General features: G+C 38.1%; 1 protein-coding gene across 1 annotated transcript; it reads right to left on the bottom strand.

Moving 5' to 3' along the window:
- Nucleotides 1-378: 378 nt before the first annotated feature.
- On the bottom strand, nucleotides 379-16,941 carry SPATA1 (spermatogenesis associated 1). The gene is made up of 13 exons (XM_075711359.1): nucleotides 16,906-16,941; nucleotides 15,906-16,012; nucleotides 12,268-12,385; nucleotides 10,099-10,152; nucleotides 9,688-10,003; nucleotides 9,325-9,573; nucleotides 7,431-7,575; nucleotides 7,221-7,281; nucleotides 6,119-6,236; nucleotides 5,177-5,302; nucleotides 3,176-3,345; nucleotides 1,100-1,198; nucleotides 379-469 (listed from the first exon to the last, which is right to left on the bottom strand). The coding sequence occupies exons 1-13, from the start codon at nucleotides 16,939-16,941 to the stop codon at nucleotides 383-385; spliced, it is 1,686 nt and encodes a 561-aa protein (XP_075567474.1). The 3' UTR covers nucleotides 379-382.
- Between the last annotated feature and the right edge of the window lie 1,347 nt (nucleotides 16,942-18,288).

Raw genomic sequence — 18,288 nt, 5'->3', positions numbered from 1 at the left:
CGTTATAGATTATAGGTTTATTTACTTAGTAGGTATTTTGTTAATGAAAGAACATCAGCATACCAACATGATGTCACAATTCACTAATTTGCACTTTTAAAATAACTTAGCTTTGTTTTAGACACATTACTAGGTTGAGCTATATGTTTAAGTAGCTGACTAATCTTACAGTAAGAGTGAGATTTAACAAGTGAGCTGCAGTACCTCAGTAGCCTAGTATACAAGTTCCGCAACATTTATATAGTTGATGTCTTTTTACAAGATCACTTCAAGAACATACAAACAAATGCTCTGAAATTCTGAGCTTCTATATGCATGACAGAGCTTCTGAAGACTTTACAGATGTTAAAGTCACGCCATCCTCTTAAATTCCTGATTTTTTTTACTGGAGAATTAAAGCTGAATGAATCTTCTTCTGTGTCAGTTCCGCTCTCAGTGCTCGTAAATCAGATGCTGCCTGCTTTCTCATCTGCAGAAAAAATGATAATTTAAGGAATTGCAATTTAAGGAAGTTTTTGGAGTTGACATGTGTATGGGTTTATATAACTAAGATTGAATTTTATACAGGATGTCTGAATACAGGATACATCCTTCATCTTTAAAATTTTACATGTCTAATTAGATAGCCTAGTTCTAGCACTGCTTTCTTCTGTACTTCGCCTTGGTGTTTTTGAAAGACAACTGTGAAATTCATTGTTCTTTCCACTCTTTGTTATACAATGGAGGAGGCATAACAGTACATCCACCCTTGGTCACCCAGTAAACAGGGGCATGGGCAACCTCTGGGATGTAGAGGACTCCTATTTATTTCAAGCATTCAAAGCTGAAAAGCTGTCCAATGTGAAGGACAGCCTGCACCATCATCTTCCTTCCACAGGAAGCCATAGGCACCGCTGGTATGGAATAAAGCAGATGAAGAGGACTGCCATCTGCTTGGAGAGCCCTTCTCTTTTTTTTTTTTTTTTTTTTCTTTATACCAGTTGGGTTTTTTTCCTTAGCCACCATCTACTACTGATCAGTGCCTCACCAAGTATATGCCTTCAATTACCTTTAGAGTGAAATGGGAATTTTATGATGTGAAGCTTAGCTTACATAGTACCTTAATTTCTATTATGAGTTTCATTTTCGTATCATCCAGCTTCCTTCTCAGTTGATCGAGTTCATGCTGCACTGTAGTAATCCGGATGATTGTGTAATTCTGTATGAAACAACAACAACAAAACCTTACGTGCAGCATTAGTGCATCTCTTCATTCATTGGGTGTTATTTCACTGCTCAGAAACAATCCTCTAAACTCCTTCCACCTCCCCTGCTTTCTTCCAGTCCTTAATGCATGCTCGACCCTCTCTGGTTTGTAAGCAGTCTGCTCCCCGAGAGAGCGCAGCTCCCTTCGGCTGCCAGCCCTTCAGCTGGGTGCGTGTTCTTCCACTCCCTATTGCTTTGGGAGGTTAAGAGCCAGATCAGATCTCCTGAGTAACAGCACACTGTTTTGCAATTATCTTTTATGGCTACTCCCCATTTATAATAAAAAGGCATACTTCAAATAATTTTTTTTTTTTTCCCCTCACAGGCTTAGCATCAGTCTGTCACGGTAGGTTTACTAATGAGATTGCTACACTCATGATGTTTAGTACAAATAAACTCCTGGTTATACAGCACATCATCTCAGCAGTAGCTGTGCGTGGGCCTATCTTTGAATTAACCTGTAAAACTAAAATTCATGTTTTCAAAATGTAGGTTCTGATACTCAGCTTGTGTAAGTAAGTCAGCCATGGTCCCTTGAAGTCAACAACACTATGGGGTGGGGGTATATGTGGTAATCTCTTGATGTTCTAAGCCTTTAAAAATGCTATTAAAGTGCCAGCTAAAGGAAATGATGCGATAAAGTTGCCCATCCAAGGAGTCATCAAGTGGTATCTGTGGCCTCTCATCTCTGAGCTCCCGCTGTAAGCTTCTCCCCACCCAGGGGTGTAGCTGCCGGTGTACAAGGGTCCAAGGCCCAGCTGTGACACCGCACGGCTGTGTAACCCTGGCTCAGACCACTGAGAAAGCATGAAAGGTGCACAGTCATGCAGGAAAAAAAACCAGGCAGGGCCAGCAGACTACGTTGGGGGCTACTGAGGAATCATCACCGTATCGTTGGGTTGAGTCACCGGTGAGGACAAAGCTGGTGGAAGAGGGGAAACCAGTGACAGTGGGATCTGTGCTCTTCCCACCTGACTGATGCCTGCCTGGCCGCACGTAGCTTACGAGGGGTGGGGAGCGTACTTGTGCTTAGCCTAATAGCTCATTAAATCCTAACTAACTTCTGTGTGCGCTCGCCAATACCTAACTGCTGTATGCATGTTAAGTTGTGCGTATCCTTCACATAAGGCCTCTTTGTGCCTAGCCAGAGAGACCTAAAAAACCCTGATAGCTCCCCCAAAAAGGAGCAAGAACATATCTGAACATAAGCTTGTAATATAATGTAATATCAACCCTATTCATATTTTTGTATTGTAGATATTTATATTGAGATAGCTCAAATAATACACATTTGTATATAGTATACACTCTTAGGTTGTATATACACTCTCCCACCTTTCAGATACAAGAAAGGGACATTTATTTTTCCTGGTCTAGCTGCAGATTTGCTTACATTAACGTATTTAGAAAATTAGCAGATAGAACTATTGGGAAGGGTGTTTCCCCCTTTTCTTTTATGTTTTCTTTTTTCAATTCCTCTCTGAACTTCCCGTGATTTGACTCCAAAAACATAACACAAGATTCACAGTTGCACAATAGTTCAGGTGCAACCACTCCAAAAGCCTCAGAGACATTTCTTGTCATCCAAACACAACTAGAATTCATTACCTCTGTACGTGAAATTTGGGATGATGAGAACAATATAGAACCGAACAATTCATTAACCATACTGAACAAAAGGGGATTTTGTTACGAGAAGGTATTTTAAAAACACAAAGCAGAAAGAATCAAATGCTTAGACTCAAGCACTTCCGTCTTTTTGAGAAGAATGGGCTGATGTAATTCTATACCTCAGATCACTGAGGGGTATTTGGCTGTTAAAGGTAGTTTACAAGTCATTGGCTGGTGACGAATTTGTTACTTCAATCTATATTTTATACAAAAAAACCAGGCTGTGTAAAAAGAGAGATTAAATAATACAAGCAAATACCTTGGAGTTTGTCATATTGTTTGGTTGTTTTCGGCTATCTCTGGCTTCCAATTGCATGAGTAGTTTCTGGTGGTAAAGCTCTAAATCTTGTCGCAGTTTGTTTAAAGCATCCTCCAGTGAAACAGTAGCTTTCTTAGTTTCAAAGTACTTCTTTTTCCATTCCTCACGAACTACACAGGAAAACAGTAATACTGTTTGGTCTTGTTCACCTTATCGTAAGGTCTATCGAAGACAGTAGTGACCAACTGATCTCACAAGATTCAATTGGCCAATGCACACATTAAAACATGCCAGTAGGTTTCTTTAAAAAAAGCAATTAGTGAAAATCTTCATTAAAATTACATTCACTATAAATGCAACTGAATTTTCACACAATCACCTGTGACAAAAGGCTCTGTCTGCCCACCAAGATACAATACAAGGTCCAAAACCAAACTTTCATTCAGCCTGGCTGTTCTGCAGGTTTCAGCTGCACAAGAAGACTGGTATGCCTACCACAGTCTGAAGTCCACAGCTTCACCGTAGCAGAATATTTAGCACTGTAGATTATGCAAAATTTGACCTCTGCAGGGCCAGAGATTTTGAACAGCTTAGTTTTATACAGAAGTCCCAAGATTATGGGAAACAGTTATTTACCTTTGCACTTATCTATGATTCCTCCCATGTTGTGAATGCGTTATCAAGAGCTGGCACATAAATCTCCCCATATCTAGTGTGGCAGTCGTATGGCCACATACGTCCACTAGTCTGCAAAGCGTCTTAAATGATTCCTTCTTTCAAGGTATATTTTAGGAAATCAGGACAACTGCTTCTCAGAAACTTACCAAAAGGTAACCCAGCTGTTGGAGGACTATACGGTATGTAACTGCGAGTGACTGTCAGCATGGCAGTCTTAGGAGGATATTAAATACAGACTGGATCGCTGATTTCTACAGAATATGCTCTTCCCTTCATACCTTGTGAAGAAACATGTTTGCAAATGCACTTAGGAAACTCTACAGGTCTGATAAAAATAATTCAGACGTAGAGACGCTTCTTAAAGAACCTGCAGAAACTGTCCGAATCCTTGTGAAATAACCTTTATTTTACCTAACTGGATAACAGAATTTAAGACAATGCAGGAGCCATGTAGGGCTTATCTCAGCTGGGTGAATTAGCTTGCCTTGCAGCTCCATGCTAGTACAGATTCACTGCTTCAAGTACCTAAGTTTGGGTTGTTTTTTTTTTTTTAAGTACAACTTCACCATGCTGCAGAGTGCAATGTAGCCATGCCCTTAGGGAATAACTGGAAGAATTGGCTTGTCTTCTTTCAACACAGCTACAAATAATAGTTGAGACTCCTAGGGATTTAGCTGTATTTAAGTACAAAGAAAATGATCGCAAAACATCGAAGTGATTGAACCTCATCTCTATATAACTGGAGTGTGACTTAGGGAAGATAGTTTAAGTATAAACTTGAAAATAATTTTACAAAGAAAATTTGGGTGGGATTTCAATGAGATTTTACCTTGTCAAAAACCAAAGTTTGTCAAGCTTGTCATGACAGGCTTGTAACTTCCATGCCATAAGCTGAATACCATTAGATAGGAGGAACAAAAAGTATTATGCTGGCACTTTGACTCAAAGCCCTGTCAACACAGCAAACACCTCTGGAAGCACCAGCTAAAGGCAGGTTTAGAGTATGTCAGCTGCCGTGGGCCTCAAACAGCAAAGTAGCCTGCAGTAGCTCTCTGGGCACTGTACATACACGGGACACAACTTGAATGGTTTCTAGAAACGAGGTTATTTTTACATTTATAAGAGTGCCACAAAAAAGTGGAAGGAAACATTGCAACCTTGAATCTTTCCAGCATGCTGTTATACTGTTATGAGCCTTCTCGGAGCTATTGGTTAGCAAACTGCTCTCTCTGTAATTAAACTCACTGACAAGGAGACAACATTTTCACATTGGTTTCAGTGTCATTTCTCAATCATTCCAAAAAAAAAAAAAATTAAGTGTACCGTGGTATCTCCTCAGCTTATTTTGTTCCAGTAGCCCTTTAGCTTTTTTGATCAGTTCTTCTCTAGTTTTTTCCATGTGCTTTCTGTCTTTCTTCATTTGTTGCAATTGTTCTACCATCTTGTTTTCTAAAGATATTACAATTACATTTAGCAAGCATCTGGATACTGTAAGTAGGAAGGATCAATCAAGATTTTTGTAATGCACCCACCATAAATCATGCCAAAAGCTCTGTCAGAACAGGCAGTAGAAATTCTTTTATTTTAATAAACTATCTCTAACTTTTCGAAATGGCTGGTGCATTAGAAAAAAGTGAGACATCCAGCACGCATCCAGGCATTCATACACACACACAAACAAGGAACCACCCTTTTATATGCCTAGACAATGTATCACTAAACTATATATTCAAGATATATACACACTGCATACATTGAAAACTCTTGCCACATTAAGCCAAAAAAGCCCCCAAAAGACTATTTCCTGCTTAAAATACTTCGAGCAAAAAATCTTGCCTTAAACTCCAGCTGGTCATAGGCAGGATAGTATCTCAGACTTTCGCTAGGCTGCAACAATAGGTCAATCATTTACCTTCTCACTATCCTCCTCCTCCACCACAGAGGAGGATCCTCAGCAATACTAGTGCTTTTCTTTGCTACATTTGCACGAGCCAGCAGTATTTCACCCCACCTCCTTCCTTTTCTCCTTCCACCCCCAAGTCCACAAGCTGGGTTGTCTAACGCTGGGAACCTGCCATGCTCTATGAACAGCCCATGCAATCGTAAATGCCTGGAATTTTCCACCCACAAAGTAAAATCTGTGACAATACTGTGAATGAATGTATGTACAAATTCTTTCATAAAGTAGATACTTCTGTCTTCATTAACTATTCAGCCTTGATTAAATGTTCGCTCCCCTGCAATTTCTTGGACTCATATACTCACGTGCTGCCTGAATTGCAGGAACTTGACCTGGATTTACAGCAAGTGCCAGAAAAGGCGGACTAGGAGGCGAAATATATTCCTTTGGACAAGTAAGATGATTTTGCTTGTTTTCATCTGCCTAGAGAGTCAAAAGACACAACTATAAGTACATAACTCATAATCCTGAATAGTTACATTAGACATATGCCCTGAAAGTGGCCTGAGTGAATGGCAGGGCTGAATTTGAATTCTGCATATAAGCTTTTCCATTCTGTTAGCGAAACAAATGATTACTAAATTACAGACAGCTGGACCTCTGCAAATAAAATCAGCACTGAACACTTATATTGCAGAGAACATATGGACAAAAATGTGGACTATTGCTAATTGTTCTTGTCCATAACCCCATAAGTTACTGACACTCCCATGCAAGACCAGGAATAATGGACCTTAAAATGGCCACCTGGCTCACTGCTTATGAAGTCTGGACTGCCTATTTCTAAACCAAAACTTATAATAGCACATTTTCAATTTCATTAGCATTTTCATAAGACTCCACTACAATCACTTCTCCACAAGAGCTCACAGATGACAGTTAATAGTGATAGCTATTATGCTGTATGATTGCACGAGTCCTGTGTCTTCCTAAATGTTCTTATTCTGATGTTATGACTGTATCATACATATGTGTTAAAGAATTTTACAGTTTTCTTATCAGACGTTTTGCTTGAGAGAAGATAGATTTATCCCACAGGAAATAAGAGATTATAAAAATGTCACTGATAAAACCAATACAATATTACTGTCAAGAAACTGTAAAAAAAAAAAAAAAATCAGGTAACATTAATAAGACTGAGATAGTTATTGTATTTGTAGTTCCTATTACATGATAACCAGAGGTATAACTGCTGATGATTTCACTGTTTAGAAATATAGTTGATTTTTCATTAGCAAATCTGCAAAGTACCAGTGCATGAATTAACTTTTCTTATTACTCTCAAACCTATATTTGAACATTTCATATTTCTAATGAGTTATCTCTTACAAAATTAGACTATTTATAGGTGGAGGACTATTTTTACTCCTCCACATGACTAAGAATATGTTACCTTGAAAAACACACCTGACTATCCAGTTTTTCAGCAGGATCAGCTATAGACTTGCTAGTTCTGTATTGCTGCAAGCTAGAGAGAAAATCAAAGAAGCAAGTGAAAATTCATGTAACAAAATGTTGGTTTCACCATTTTCCTTCATTTCTTTGAAGTCTGTAAAATAAATTTCTAGTTATGAATTAACACTATCCATTATTTTATCAGAATCATCATTTACTAACCTTTTGGTTTTGTGTACAAGTTCTGTGGTTTGGTCTTTCATTCTTTTAGGAATTCCAGAATCCTGTGTTCTGTCTCTTCTTAGTTTGGTATCTTTTTGGTGATCGTTATTTTCCATGTTTGTAATGAGCAGTTTGGTGTTTAGTTCTGTGACAGGATAATGATGATCAAAATATATAGATTATACTCACAAAATTGAAGCCCTTTTGACTGTCAATGCCTGGACTTTCCAACCTGTATTAGAAATTCAGTCAATCAAGCCAATAATCAATCTTATCTCTGGGGTATGGAAATGTTGTGTGACTAACAGAGGAAAGAAAGAAAGGTGAAAAAGGTATTTTTGTTTTGAGAATTTGTATCTAACTAATTCTGGTAAATGGTACAGGAAAGATTATCACAGATAAACCATGTAATTATTTTACCTTCCCTAAACTAATGCTGGATCTAACACATTCTGCCTTTCAGAAACTGAAGATCCCCTACAAACTGGACCCAGCAAAGAAAGGGACAGCAAAATGTTTTGCATTTAAATGTTAATTACTAAATGTTATCTGCTTTAAAATACATACAATAAATATTTCAAGATAAAATTGCTGACAGACATTACCTTTACTTTATGCTACAAAATCCTACATCCTTCATCATGTAAAATAAAGTTTTGGAAAACTCTTCAGTCATATATATATATATATGCACATATATATATAAAGATACATATATATTTGTATTTTAAGCGGTCTCATACTCAATATCAGTTAACATGATGATGCACGGACAAAACTATTTTTCACAGATTATGAGTGGAAACTGAAATTACTGAGAAGTCATCCATGAAAGCCTTTTCTAATACACTCTCCAGACACATCTCAAAGGAGACAATATCCAAATTTTTGTTTTCTTATGCAAAGTACCTGATATGCAGAAAAACCATTCTGAGATCTATAAAGTGCCCATATGTATGAAAAAATGAACATTGCCTCATTTAATAATTACTCATTAAAAACTTGCAACAGAATAAAGGTCACCTTTTTTACATTAACTGTAAAATTCTACTCAAATTAAAACTTGTCTTTCAAAAGTATTTCCTCAAAACCAGTTTGTTATAATTTTGATGTTAATATAACACCGGTCATTCAAATCCAATTTAAATGAGTCAATAATTTCTTTCTTGGTAATTACTAAAAATTTAGGAATATTAAGAACACTAGAAAACTGTTCAGAGATTTAATGGCCCCCAGTATCCATGAGACACCCTATTTTAAAGTAGTAGTAGTTCACAGGTCTCTTCCAAACAACATTTTCTATTTTGGCACAGAACTGTTATCTAGTTTATGCGTGCTTTAAACCCCTCCATACTTTTGTGCTATTTTCACTCTAGTCTGCTCAAAGAGTTCCCCCAGCTCTCAGTTTTAGGAATGCCACTGTTCAATAGCATATAAATAAACATTATATAGGAGGGAGAAGAGGAAACACTTCCTCTTCAGTAGTAATGTACCCATAGATACGATGACAAATTTTCAGTGACTAAATGCTTTCCAAGATGTACTGATAACAAGATTTTTTAATTTAAAATTGCTATTGAGTTATGGGATCATTATCCTCCAATCTTTACAGTAGCTGCTTAGTAATTTATTTTCATGTAAATAAGATCAGAGAAATGCATCAACTATAGCGAAGTGTTTCCCTGTATCAGTACATTGTGATAAAGGACTCACCCAAAATAAAAACTACAGCTTTTTGAAAGATATTATTGTAATTGTTATTAAAATTATATTATTGTTCCAATAGCAATATTCCAACTCATGCTGTAACTGTAGATATCTTAAAACTTGGCTTTACTCTGCCAACTTTCTAAAATGCATGCTTTAGCAAAAAGATGACAATGAACAGTAGTACCCTTTCGATATTTAATGTGATTTTGAGGTGTTCGGTTATTCTGGCCTTGTTCATCACTGTGGTTTACATGAAGAGTAAGAGCAGTTCCTTTGGCTTTGCCATTCCACTTAGGAGTATTATGCTCTTCTTGATTCTGGCTGAGATGCTGCTGCTGAGAGGTCTGTAATAGCATATCACTCTCTCCAGACTCCCAGTCTGCAGGATTTGAATTACTTGGTGCAAAGACAGATTCACTGGATCCATTTTGATCTGCATAATAATTGATATAGGAAAAGAGAATTATTATTTTCTTGTTAATGTTAACCATAATAATTATTCTTCTCATTCTTCATCGACCTCCTTCACTACTTTGGTTAAACTTACCTTTTTCTCTAAACTGTATCTGTTTTTCTTGAATCCTGTTGTTATGGTCTTGCTCATGTTTTGTGTGTAAAAGTGGAACAGGTTCTTTCTTACCCCATTTTATAGGACTGTGCACTTCCTGATTTTCTAGCCGATGACTGCTTTGTATGCCTTCTAAAAATCGTTTGCTTTGTTCAGGTTTTTGTTGGGGAAGACTGGATAATCTTGATCCGTTAGCTTCTGCATTAAAGTGATGTCTCTGTTGAGTTGATGATAATGGATAAACATCTTCAAAGCATTCCACTCCAGGTAACAAATATAATTCAGGGTAAAGTGCCTAAAATATGCAGTATATTAATCAGACACAAAAGAGGAAATGTGCAAGGTAAAAAGTTTCTGAAAATGATAGCTTAAAAGCCATACAATACATACATAAGGGGGAGCAAATGACTTCAGTTCCAGTTCTGTTTCTTGCTTTGCTTTCACCTTGGAAGATAAAGAATGGAAGCGTAACCAATAAAATACTTTTCTACCAGTAATGTTGCATATGACTTAATTTCTGTGTTCTGTCATCATTTTTACATACTACGTTTTTCTTAACCAGCACTATCTTCTGTAATGGCCTGATGGGGAAGAAGGAACACAGAATACAATTCTATTTTCTGACATGGCACTGAAACTGTCTATTTTTCAAAGTCTAAATCAGACCCACAAGAGTACATGGATGCACTGAATAAATTTCTTTATCTTTTGCACTTTCTGTTACCGTTCAAAGGACCTGATACAACAGTCACAGCAGAAGAAAGACTTAGACTGTCTTTACCAGAAGTTGCTTCAAGCTGAATCTGAATAGAAATGCTGTCTCACATAATTTTCTTCATTTACCTGATACACCACTGCAAAGTGTTTAATGTATATATCAAAAAAAACCTCCTATGACTCTTTTATGTCTTCTTGTATTGTTTTGCTTTTTTTTGTGCGATATATATGTTCAGATTTCAACAGTCGTCCTAAAAACAAAGTCTAAGATAATCAATGTATATTTGAAAGATGTGCTCCAACAGAAAAAAAAAAAGAAATCTGAGCTTACATTTAAATAATGAAATTGAACTAAACATGGGGCCAAATTCTGTTCTCAGTAATGGCCAGGCAATGCCATTGATTCACTGTTAAGAGAGACACAGGCTGTATGAAAGAAAACGAAGAGCAAATGAACACGTTTTGGTTTATGTTTATTTTTCATTTAAAGACCCTTACTTGCAAGTAGGGTACAGCTCTTAGTACTGCTTACGTTGCTACTGTTATGAAAGAGAAGACTGGGGCGGGGGGGGGGGGGGGAAAGCCACTCAACAAATATTTGATCATGGAGATGTAATTCAGTGAGGTTACCATGACCCTAAACAACAAATAAACCAGTTAGTTGGTTTATTGCTTTACACTTTGTTATAAAGTTAAACAACAAGCAACAGTAAATACCCCAAATTAAAATATATCTTTAATCTGTCGCTAAAAATCTGCACTTTTATCTACCAATATCTTTAATTCTCTATTAAAGTAAAATACTTTATTAAATTCCTGACATTCTAAAGAAGGCTGGAAAATTTCTCCATTTATCTGAGATCAGTGGGGAAGAAAATACACCATCTTATTATCATGCAGTTAAAAACACCTCAGTTCTTTGAAGACATATGCACATTTTCAGATTCAGATTGTGTCACAGTCTTTAAGTTTCTCTTCGTTTTTTTTCCACCTAGTTTTTGCACATTACTTAGTATTTATTCTACTCTTCTGTGTGGGTAATTTTAGTGATAACTCAACTACAAACGAAATAAAGAACAGCACCCAATTTCCAGCTTGCAATTAATTGCCAAATCCATGAGAAACAGAGGTGAAATGAGAAGTGAAAAGAAGTACGCTATAGTTATGTACATCACTTAAGTCTTTGTGTATTACATGAACAAACTTTCAGTTGGACTGATTTTCAAGTTTATTTAATCTTTAGCAATAGTTTGTAAGATATAAATATATAGAGAATCAATGTGAGGAGCAGTTATAATTCAGAGAGGTAGGTTTTTGATCACATAAATCTCAGGCTGTATTACTGGACTAATTATTGGAACACAAATGTACATCCAGAGAAGTTTTCATTCAGAGACTGATCTTTTACAGGCTTTTGGGCAGGTCACAGCAGCAACCATTGAAGGAACTCAGCTTCCATTGCAAATTCTTCAAGTGCTATATTCCCAACCATGTACTGGCAATAATGACCCTAGGAGGATTTTTTTTTTTTTTTAATGCAACCAGATTTGTCATAATTAATCCACTGACTTACCAAAACTAGCATCTTTTCACTGGATGGCAACTAATTACATCTGATGGTTTAAAGGATGTTTCTAATATACCTGTCCAGCTGTGCTTTTGTATTTGGGGAAGAAGATGCGCTCTGACAAGTGCTTATGCTCCAGCATGTTTAAAAACAAATGCTAACAGTGCTCCTAAAGTTATCTCTGTTTTCTTGTGATATTATCTAATCTGCAGGAACAAAATCTGTGGTTTACATTATAAAGCAGAAGAGCACTAAAGAAAAAAATATTAACTTACCACTGCTAGTTTTTTCCCAATGCATTTTAAAAATTTGAATTTGTCTGCAACTGCGACTCCACCTAGGTATTCTCCAAGCTTCTCCCGTAGCACTCTTAATGTGATGTGAGGAGACACCCTAGAATGTTGTTATTCATTAATACATCTGTAAGATCAAATAATGATGGCTAGTTAGTAAGAGGGGGAAGATAATGCTATATACATGCTGGCTTGCAGGGACAGAATGCCCAAAAATGGGAACTATGTCCTAGAACTGAACCTAATTACATACAGGCCAGAGAGTCTTGGTGTGGTAGAGTCAGAACATTGTATCACGTTAGGGTAGACTGCATTACAAGGGCTGTCATAACATTAACTAGCAATATTCATATTTTAGGAACCCCATACAAAGGGAGAATATGGAAGCAGGTGAAATTTACAAACGACTCCTTCAGAATGCTCTTGCTCATCTGCAGATGAATAACAAAACCATCAGAAAGTGCAGTCATGCATTTCCATATGGGTGACAAAGTTTCATGGAGCCGGTCCAGGACTGTAGAACATACCCCTTCAAGCACTAAGGGCTAGAGGAGACTTCATCAGCGTCCACTTTAAGTAGGAGGCACGTTCCTTTGATTTTGCCTTCTCCAACACAAATTTACGGCTGGGTGTGTGCACATATACATGCAAATGTATTTTAAATCAAAACCAAACACTGCAGTGTGAACATTTCCACCATAGTTTGAGGATGAGAGAGCTGACACAAATAGGAGTTGCATCATTTAATGTACTACTGGAAACCATGCAAATATTAAGGTAATGAGCTCAATATAAAAATCACTATAAACCAAAAAGCATCTCTGCAGAATAAAACCAAATGTGTAAGAGGCACACAAAAGCTCTGCAGCACAACATAAGCAATTCTAATCATTCCTATGCTGCCATATAAAATAAACCAAGGAACAAATTCAGGCCTGAGACTGTTAATCACCCATGCTGATTAAGTGTTAGTATACTACCTAGCATGATTCTGACCCAGGCAGCTATCACTCTTCAAGCAATGCACAGACGTAGCTTGCGGGATAGCACATGCCATTCTCAGTAAACAGTATGGACAAGAACGTGCCATCTCTTCAACTTGGATAAGTCTTCAACATCAACCTGTCAGAGTTTGTTTGCACTTTCAAACAGCCCTCTATGCCTTCATTTCACACCCTAGGTATGTAAAAAGACCCTCAGTTTCATCTCATCAACACAGTACTTCAATGGGCTACAACGCTTCCCTTGCATTATTTCAAACATCCTGGACTTAGAGGACCCTCCTCAAGATCATAAATCTGCCTTGGAACACAAGCATGCAGCAGAGGAGACCAAAGGCTGCAGAGTGGACACATCTAGGCCACACTGCTTGGTCCCTGTACATTTCGCTCCTGTTTATTTCTTCCCCAGCCATTTTTTGCCCACCCTTGCTGCAGATACTAGCCCCAATGTCATTTAGGTCAAATGTATAAAGAAATATGTGAAAGATGGATATATAATTCAATACGCATCCTTCCAAGGTCTTATGTGAGAACAGAGATGATCTATAATTCAAATACCTCTCATTCACTATCATTTCTTCAAGCTGACGTCTCAGAGAAGATATGCCCCTTGAATGGTCTTCTGAAATCCAATAAATGCAAGCTCTTTCAGGGGCAATTCTAACACTGCACATGCTTCACTGATAATGCCTGTCCAAACCAGCAAGGAAATCTAAATCCAAGGCATTTATGAACAGGAGGGAAAACATCTAAGTAACTATGATGTATCACGGAAGAAAATTACCTAGGTATACAGAACCTGAGATATAGGGCAGAAATTTTATCTGAAAATTATTTGCCAGTGCAGCTGCTAGGAACATATAATAACATATTTCTTACTTGGTGCCACTGGCTAGCAGAAGACTAGTCACATCTGAGTCATTTGCTTCAGGGTGTTCCTTTAAAAGTAATGCAAACTAGAGCTCACTGCAGCCATCTCATCTAGAAATAACAAAAGTATGGCTTCTGTGGTGAGGAATGAGGAATAAATAAAAGATCACAGAAGCTGAGAAATCAAGTTCATGGGAACAAGGACTCAGGGCCATAGACAATTACACACTTAATATTTTCCTCTAATTTCATGATTAATGGAAGTGGCCTGTACTTAGACCTAGGAATCCTTTGTTAAGCTGACTCAGACAGAACTAGGACTGTCAAGCTGACTGGACAGTGCTATCAACAACGTCCAAACAGCATTAGTACCAGCAAGGCTGCTGTTCCCTCTCCCAGATTATAGTAAGAGAATTTTTTTAAAATATTTTTTTGTTTTTAAAGACAGTGATACACTGGCCAGGTGATAGTTATTGCTAATGCACTGCAGCATTGCATAGTACCCATAGAATAACTAATCAGCAATTACTTAAGACTCATTAGCAAGCAACAAATACCCAGTCAGATATAAACCCACTGAAATCAATAAGAATCCTAATTTAAGTTGACACCTCAGAATTGAGCCTTAGTGAAATAAATTTATACTAGAGAACAGAGGGCAGTGACAGATGTCCAATCACATGAAATGATTTGAAGTTAGCACTCCAGCCGTGTATTTTGCACCTCTGCTGGAGACTAGAACAGCAAACAAAATGGATACATGCACATATTTCCTGGTTTTGAGCAGCCTTTCAACAAAAGAAGCTGCGAGAATGAATACATTCTGCCCTACATGCTCACACCTGACTGCTGTCAATCTTCTCAGCTACACAGTATATTGTCTGAAGTGGACGATACAAGCTTAAAATTTAAATTAGTTAAAAACCATATTCCCTGCAGTTTAAGATAAGTTGACAGGTTTTGCACAGGAGAATACCAGGTGCATGTAAAAGCTCTGTTTTAATACACATCTTTAAATTATTTGATTTTTCTGCAACTTCTTTCTACAGTAGATACACACAGATTTTGTGAGTAAAGTGTTTAGGAATATAAAACAAACTTTCAAAGTTATAAAAGATTAAAACTGCAACTTTCTGTGCCACGTTTGGGCCTAGGACTGGAACATTCTTTCATTACGTCCTCTAAACAGCTACCTGAGAACACACACAGCACATGGTGGTGTGCGCAACCTTTCAGAAATATTACTGAAGGAGGAGGAAGATATGCTGGTGGTTGCATGGGCTGTAATGCTTCCCCTTCGGAAACATGGCTTAAGCTCTTTCTTCAGACTGAGAGAGCTCAGATCATCCCCCTGTTCCTGGGAACTGACAGGCTATCCCATCTTCATCAAGCCACTCTGTCTTAAAGCTGGCCCATTGGCAAAATGAATTCAAGATTTTGATAAATCAGGAGACAGAAAGAATATAAGACTGTGAATTTACAACATAAATTATTCTGTAGAAGTACTAGCACTGCTCTGGAAGTGCATTTCAATGGTCTATACCAAGGGCTGCAATGGAGCTAAGCCTGATACAGTCCAAATAAACGTAACGCTAGTCACAGGCACCACTCACCCTCCAGAAACTATTAGAGAACAAGTCTCTTCTGACAGATGTAATCATGCTCTATAGAGCAACAGCTGGACTAAATGACTGAAGGACAATGTGAAGGACCTACATACAATGCACATGAACCCAAGACCATACTCACCTTATAAATCCAGCTGAGATGAATTTGCTAGTAAGAGCTACAGGAACTGTATTCAGCTTGAAGTTCCACACTTCTTCAGGGACATAAAAAACATGGAGCTCCACCAACTAAATAAAGAACAGATGATCATAACTGTAGATATATTATAACCCTCTTCCTATACGCTTTGTTTTGCTTAGGTGGACTTTCAGTTTCTGGAGGCAGGAATGGTTTCTTTGATGTTAGCACACGGACGAGAAGAGCGAGGCTCTATCTGACAATGATGACTAGATAGTGAGAACAGCTATGAGTAAAGCAATTTGTGATGAATGCCAGCTGACAGCATCGAAGTCAGTCACATTAGGACAAGCTCAACAATGGAAATGAGAGAAAAGAGAGCCTGTGCTACTGCTGTATGTCACTGTAACAGCAATGGACAGAGCTTACTAAAACCAGATGATACCGTGGAGCGTGTAATGGTTACAAGAATACTTCAGCTGAAATCCTACCTTGGTTCACCTCATAAAAAGTGCAAAGCCCTGAAAGCTTGATCCAAGCAGCACCACAACTTGACCTTGCCAGCAAGAAAAAAAATCCAAAATCTTTCTGACAGTTGTTAATAATATTAGCTACCTTGGAAGCACAGAAATGCTCCAGGTAATGTCTGCAAAAAGAATAACTCTGAGGAAGGTTCACTTAGATTGCGTTCAAACCTGTGGTAGCTGTCGGACTGTTAATGTCTAGGTCTTGATATTTTTAGTGAAAATCGGATGGTATTGACAAGGATGATACACGTCCCTACAACTAGAAGCCATGCAAATAAGCTATATTCAATATTTCTACAATTATTGAGTTACTAAATATGAACTAGGAAAGAATGCTTTCAATATATACTATGTTAAAAGCACATTTTTCTCCTCTCGGGTCTCCTAGAAATGGTGCAGTGTCACTCATTTTAATAGTTTTTATTTCGATTTGTGAAATCTAAAAAATCTTTATGGAAAAGTATAAAAACTCTCACCTGTGGTGTTCGAGGTCTCATTTGACTGAACGACATGCTGATCCTTGTACGTGATCACAGCGAATGCCAGGTGGGCTTTCTAATTTTCTTTTTGATCGAAACATTCTTTAAGAATGAGTTTCATGATAATCTGTTATGAGAGAAGTTACTCCATTAATATCCTTTATTTTCATTTACTGTTCTTTCCATTTATGAAAATGGAGATGTCATTTCTGTGCTGAGGCAGAAGGCTGCCAGCTAGCTGCAGACAAACAGACTCAACCACACCTTCTACACAACTGAGTATCACCTAAGTAACTGGGGGAATTGCTAAATCACAGCCCTGCAGCTCCGAGAGATCTGCCCTGGAGTATTTCCTCTTAACATTTTCTCCCCTTTCATAAAAATGCTTCAGTTGTATATAATTTTCTACACAATTGTACTGTTTTCCTAAAGACACAGACCTAAATCCCTACAAAATGGGATTCTTGCAGGGTCTGGGTTTATCTCCGATAAAGGGGCGATTATTGTGAACTGCAGCCAAGCCACACGCACGGCACATTGTGCCGGCCAAACACAGCATTCCAAGGAAATGTGACTGTGCCTTGCACCCATGTCAGAAAAATCCTTTCATAAACCATACACCATGGCTCTGCCCTAACCTTGTTATGACTTTCCTCAGTGCTCTCACTTTGAAGGCTCTTCCAGCACCTCAGAGGTTACCAACCTACTTCTGACTTTCAGCCTGCTGAACGCCCTCACCGTTCTCCTCATCATCTTAGCGGCTCTTCCTCGCACCCCTGCTACTTCTCCTTCACCTTTTCTTGAGCACAAGTGACCAGACCTTCAAGATGACCTTCCAGGTCTCGCCCTGGCTCCATGCAGTGGAATTAAGATTTCCTCATGTCAGCAGGAAGCACCTACTTAAAAGGGCCTGTGTCTTTACTTGCCTTTTCACAATTACACCGTAACGAGCTCTCCAGAATGACCTGACTGGAACATCCCGTCACTTCTCCAGTTATTCCCAACCAAAGACACAGCAGGTTACAGCTCAAGTTCTTCCCATTAGTCCCTGTATATATGCAAGATATTGCGCTTTGCATGACAGCGTCACCCTATGCCATTATTCCAGGCTTCCCGGTCATTCCTGAACACTTTCCGCAGTAAACACCCATCTCCTCTAGACTGTAGTCACAACCCAAACATGCCGGCAAAAGCAAAGTTAGTCACTTTATTCATTGCATCTCAAAATAAGCTCCAAACTAGCAACTCACTAGATGTTATCACCAAGATTTGCCACCTTCGTCTTAGTATCTCTTTTAATCCACTTTATAGATAAATGGTGGGGGTGTGTGTGGGGGGGATTCTTATTCCTGTGTTTCATAGAATCACAGAATGCTTTGG

This window comes from Pelecanus crispus, chromosome 5 (genome assembly GCF_030463565.1).
Source record: "Pelecanus crispus isolate bPelCri1 chromosome 5, bPelCri1.pri, whole genome shotgun sequence".
NCBI lineage: Eukaryota > Metazoa > Chordata > Aves > Pelecaniformes > Pelecanidae > Pelecanus > Pelecanus crispus.
Note: the sequence above shows the minus strand (reverse complement) of the source record. Positions and strands in the feature narration are given on the sequence as shown.